We start from the raw sequence: 6,000 nt of genomic DNA on the forward strand, positions 1-6,000 counted from the left end.
TTCATCTTTTTATCTCCCCAGTGCCCTGCACATGGCAGGTGCTCAAACAGGATATCACACAAGCATCCTGAATACATACAGCTGTTCTTGTTATTTTATAAAATAAAAGTTCTGTGGCAACTTAACCTCATGAAGTTTAATATTTGAATCACATTGGACTACTTGCTCGTCCCTCTTTCACTGAATTTTTCTGCCACTGTGCTTACTTGTTTTATTGCCAATGGCTGGAGGAGTATCTTTCATCACTAGTACTGAAATTCCATCCATTCCTTAAGGCTCAGCTCAAATGTTATTTTCCCCATAAAATCTTCCCATGTGATATGTCACCTTGCTGATAAAGGGAGTAGTGACCGATTTATTACATTTGCGGATAATTGCTAGCTCCTAGCAAAGTGCCTTCTGTGCTTAATATATAACATTTACTTAAGAACACTGGGGTGCTATTAAGTGTAAGAAGTTTCATTTAAGAAACATCTAGAATAAAAATAAAAATAAAAGAAACATCTAGAATAGATCCTACCTCTCTTCCCTACCTCTGAAAGAAAAACAGCAAAAACCAAAATATCTGTCAAGCCTAAGTGTAAAAATCAGTGAGTCTATCAGATCAGATATCAGCATGAGTGACAAGAACAGGCAGGGCTTTAAAAGACAGACTGTTTTAAATTGTGGCTAGTAATTGTGTAATCTTAGGCAATTTACTCGGCCTTTCTGAGCCTGAATTCCTCCATCTGTAAGATTAGGTTGACGGCACTTACTGCCTTGCAAGGTAGTAAAGACTAAACAAAACTACATCTCTACAGCGTATAGCATTCAACAGATGATCAGTAATTGGTAGCTATTTTTATCATTTGGGGCTCTAACTTCAGATCTATGATGATAGTAATTTATTAAAAAGAATCCTAGAAGAGTTTTGAAGGTGGTCTAACTTTGACTTTCTACTTGGTGCAAAAATTCCCTCAATAAATGTAGTTCCTTCTTCTTTACCCGAATAGGTGAATCAATGACTGTACCTACTCAGCTTTCTAATGCATTTGGTTCAATAATCCGATTTTATACAATTTTACTACTTACAGCTTTGTAAAGAGGTTGAAATTCATTAAATCCTTTAAGTTTATGTATTTTAAATTAAGCTCTTATTTTTAGTCCCAATTTTTCAAAATTAAAACAGTTGATTTAATGAAGTTATCTGCCTTAGAAGCCATACTAAGTATCTCCTGTTGCCGAACCACATAGTCAATTTTCCTTTAATCCATCCAAAAATATCAGATTACACACAACTGTTGGTAAATACTCTTCACACTAATGACTAGTGTACAAGAAATCTTAAATAAAATACATTCTAAAACAAGCCAATTTCTACATGGACAATATTACTTAACAAGGGTCTTAAATTTTTTTAAAAACATTTATTTGAGAGAGAGCACACGAGCAAGCTGTGGAGGGGCAAACAGAATCCTTAAGCAAACTCCCCACTGAGCGTGGAGCCCTACTTGGGCCTGGACCCTAGGACCTCGAGATCATGACCTGAGCAGAAATCAATAATCAGTAGCTCAAATGACTGAGCCAGCCTTGCACCCCTGCTGCAGGGTCTTAATTTCTAAAGAAATTATGAATTATAACATATGACACATGCTTACATAGTTGTAAGGTACAAAAACCTGAAGCCATGAATCCAAGTAAAGGACATGCAGTTCCTGAAATACATTTGCTCTCCTTCAGCTTGAACATTCTCTTATTTTGTGATAAAAAAATCCTTCCTTATTCCTGTTACTCCCAACTGCTCTGGAGAGAAAGAGATACAACATCCCCTACCTAAAGGCCCAACGGAGGAGGGAACCATATGACAGGGAAGCTTCACAGAGTTTGTCCCAACATGGAACTCATGTCCTCTTATAAAAACTAGGAGAAATTGTTTTAGCTACAAGACAGACTGCAGATTATCCTTTGAGAAACATCTGTGGCTGATATAATAGAGGGATTTCAAAGAGTTCCAACGCAGCAGTCTTTCTTGGACTCAATCTCTGCCTTGGGTTTTCTCATTGAAAATGGGACTTCCCAGGGGCACCTGGGTGGCTCAGTCAGTTAAGCATCTGCCTTGGGCTCAGGTCATGATCCCAGGGTCCTGCGATTGAGCCTTATGTTGGGCTCTTCTCCCTTTTCCTCTGCCACTCCCCTTGCTTGAGCTCTCTCTCTCAAATACATAAATAAAACCTTAAAAAAAAGGGGGGGGGGACTTCTCAAACATGCATGTGAGGAGAATTAAATAATACATATGAAAGCACTTGTATACTATAAAACTATACATTTATAAATAAGTTATTAATTCAGAGAATTAATATTCTCTGAATATTCAGAGAATTCATTGATCTTTCTTCCCATAGGTAAATTCAACTATTTGTATGTATTAATGTAGTAACAAAAGACATTCTTTTGGCTTAAAAAATCTTTTTTTTCTTAAGATAAAATTTATAAATGCATCAAAAAATGTTAAAGTTGAGGGCTAGATAATGAAAACACATGTAAGGCAATCATTCAATGTGAAGTTAGTATTGAATTTCTAGAAACACATATTTGTTCCTGTACTTTCAAACTCAAGAGAAATCAACATTATAAAAAAATCCTCAAAACCCAAGGTCATGTCTCCTGCACCTATAATCATCAATGTGGTTTACACTGGCACATACCCTCACTAAAAGAAAGGTAACAAACTTTATGAATAACAAGTCAAGCCTCAAGTAACAAAAGAAAACTTTACATCATATATTTATCCACATTTAGGTTGCTATGGACCCTGGAGACTTTTAAAGAATGTGACATGACATTTCTTAAAATAATCAACATCATATTCTGTTATTACTCTAGAACCAATATTGACCATTTCAAAAATTCTCCTCATTTCACTGAAAGCTTTCTGTGTAAGAGAAAATAATACAGACTCCCAAAAGAACTGTTTCTTCATCTGAACAGTTAGCTCTTCACACCTCTTCAACATTTTTGACTAAATGGGAGGCCACAGTAAATTCTAACAAACAGATCTTCTGTTTCTCCTCCACATGGTTAAGATGTTAACATAGGTAATTTTGTAAGTTCTGTATCAGAATGAGATCATTAGTCACATCAGAAATGCAGCCACAGTTCATAGCTGGAAAAAGAGACAACTTTCTTACTACAGAAAAGATTACGAATAAGCAATTATGCCATATTACAGGCAAAATTTATAAACCTTAAAGGCTGCTAATCACACAAAACAGAACTTTTGCTTCCTGAGAGTTCTAAACACTTCCTGTGTCTTTTGCAAGGAGATCTCATTCCTTCTGCCACAGATAGAAGCACAAAGTTGTGGAGGTTTTCTTATTTTTGCTTTCTGATTACATGTCAAAGAACATTTATTGTTACACAATGAATTAGGTTTATTGAGGGCTCCCTCTCAGGAAGGCACAGCCTTAGTGCTGTAGATGTGTTCTATTTAGTTCTCTCCACAACTGTGAGGCAATAAATAGTAAGTTACTCAAGTACACATAACAAGGAAATAAGATTCAACCACAGACTCCAAAAGCCCATGCTCTTCACCATTGCATTCAACTTCTCCATAACAAGGGTTAAAAAAAAAAAAGGAACAAAAGAAACCAATACGTTAATTTTGTTTTTCAGTTTTAGGTTCTTATATCAAGCAGCTATTGTTCTGCTGCTTTAGAAGTTATTACTTTGGTAAAAAGAGTTTATATAAGAACACACATATATGTAATATATATGTAAAATATATGTAAAAGATAAACTATTCACTAGAGGCAAGTGAATTTTATAATACAGATAAAAACAAGCGTTGAAAGAAAGGAACATTCCTAGAGGAATTAGTATCAACACCTGGTAGGGTGCAAATCAGTTTTCTCAGATTAAATCATTTATTACAAACCCTACAAGACAGTGCTTGCCACCTGAAGATATTTCAGCTGTGTAACACCAAGTTTTCCTTTTGTGGAATGAAGCCAGACGACCAAATAATAGGAAGTCTTAGTCTTCCTTTTTCAACAGATCAGGGCTACTTCAGAATGCCTGGAATTTCGATGAATTAGAATACCTAGCTGTGTCGGTAGCTCTCTAGGTCTTCCTTGCCATATTTAAAGCGCGGACAGATCCGGTTAATCAGTGCCTACCATAGTGAAGTAGATCTTGTTCTGAGCGGTGTTTTTCCTTTTTAACATTTGGAATAAGTAGGACATGGTTAAGGTCGGTTCCCCCCGAACAACCAACCAACCAACCAAAGCTATTTCTAAAAGCTACCTTAAATAGTGAAAGTAAATACCACTTTTTAAAAAATATTGTTTGCAACCAATGCCACGAGAAGACTGTCCCTCTCCCAGATCCCAGGTGAGGGCGGTCCTAGGAGTCGGGCCCTTTCCGCACCGCGACAGGTGCTCTTCTGCTACCGTAACCGGGTCTGCAGCCGGGGCTGACGTCGGTGCACGCCCGGGGCCTGGCCCGCACGGCGCCCCGGGCTAGGTGCTGTCCGCGCACTGACCTGCTCCGGGTCACCCGCTCGGAGGCGCACCTCGCAAGCAGCCGGCGACGGGGGTTCGGACCCGACCCCAGGAGCGGGGCTTTGCACGACTCCTGCAAACTGCTCGGCAGGGAAAAGGGGAGCCGGCCCCCAAGGGAGGGGGCCCCGGCCGCGGGCGGGGCGGAGCGCAGCGCGGGGCGAGCGCAGGGGCCTGCGCGCAGGGCTCCACACCGGGGGGTTTAGAGCTAAAGCGGCCCAGAACCCAGAACCCAGAACCGAAAATGAGGGGGCAGAAGGCGGGGTTCATCGGCACCCGCCGCGGGAGCTGTCACGGCGCCGCGGGCCCCTCCCGCAGCCACAGGACGACACGGGGCGCACGGGGCTGCGGGGCCGGCACCCCCGGGACCCCCCCCCCCGGGACCCCCCCCCCGGGGAAGCGCCCCCCACGCCGGCCGGTGCCGGGAACCCGCCGCCGAGCGAGGCCACAAGCCCGCCGAGCGCCCCGCCCGCCCCCAACCCCGTGCCGGGTCACGCCCCCCGCCCCCCCGCCCCGCGGCCTCACCTGCCCAGCTCCCGGCCCGGGCTCAGGCTGTAGCCGTCCTGGAAGGGCTCGCTGCGGACCGCCGTGCGGATCTCCGTGAGCAGCCCGCCAGCCCGGCCGGGGGGCGCCCTCCGCGCCGCGCGCACGCCCCGGCCCGCCCCCGCCCCCGCCCCCGCCCCCGCCGCGCCGGCCGAGGGGGAGGCGCGGCCGCCCGGCTTCTCCAGCGGGATCATGCTGCCGGGCTCGTCTCCCTGCGGCCGCCGCGGGCAACCGCCCCAGCCGCGGCTCCTCGCGCCGCTCGCCGGCCTCCGGGAAGCCGCCCGCCCCCTCCGCGCGCTTAAACTGCGGCCCGACACTCCCGGCGCCCCGCCCCGCCCCGCCCAGGCCCCGCCCCCGGCCCCGCCCCGCCTTCCGGTCCTACCCGCCCCGCCCCCTGCGTCTACCTAGCCCCGCCCCACCCTCTTCGGCCCCGCCCCCTGGTCCTGCCCCGCCCCCCGTCCTACTCCGCCCCGCCCCGCCCCGCCGCTGGCCCCGCCCCCTGGCTCTCCGGCTCGGTGTGCAGGGCGCCGGGTACCTCGCGCGCTCCCTCTGCAGCCGAGAGGGACGAGCTGCGACGCGGGGGCCGCCCTGGCCTCGGGGGGAGGGGGAGGGAGCCCCACCTTCCCGACCGCGCTCCGGGCCTCCCGCCTCAGCCAGCGGCGCACCTGCCGAGCCCGCGGCGCGCCCCGACCTGAGCTGGCGCGTGCGGGCACGGGCGGGGGACTCGGGCGCCGGGGCTGTGCAGCGCCTGGGAGCCTGGGAGCCGCGGGCACCTGGCTCCTTCCCACGCTGGCGGGGAAGCGGGACTTGGATAAAGACTATCAAGGCCTCACGCCGCGCTGTGCAGTAGCCGCTGCTGCACCGTCTGTAGCCTTTTCTGTGTTCTCGTCTGGCCTTTAAAAAAAATATTAGGTTGCCGCTT

At 47.5% G+C, this 6,000-nt stretch overlaps 1 protein-coding gene across 1 annotated transcript in view; it reads right to left on the reverse strand.

Moving 5' to 3' along the window:
• STK17A (serine/threonine kinase 17a) overlaps nt 1–5,272 on the reverse strand; it is a 37,349-nt gene extending 32,077 nt beyond the window's left edge. Inside the window, exon 1 of the mRNA XM_038562643.1 lies at nt 5,061–5,272. Within this exon, the coding sequence (XP_038418571.1) occupies nt 5,061–5,272 (212 nt within the window). The remainder of the gene's footprint in view (nt 1–5,060) is intronic.
• Between the last annotated feature and the right edge of the window lie 728 nt (nt 5,273–6,000).

The sequence above is a fragment of the Canis lupus genome, chromosome 18 (assembly GCF_011100685.1).
Source record: "Canis lupus familiaris isolate Mischka breed German Shepherd chromosome 18, alternate assembly UU_Cfam_GSD_1.0, whole genome shotgun sequence".
NCBI lineage: Eukaryota > Metazoa > Chordata > Mammalia > Carnivora > Canidae > Canis > Canis lupus.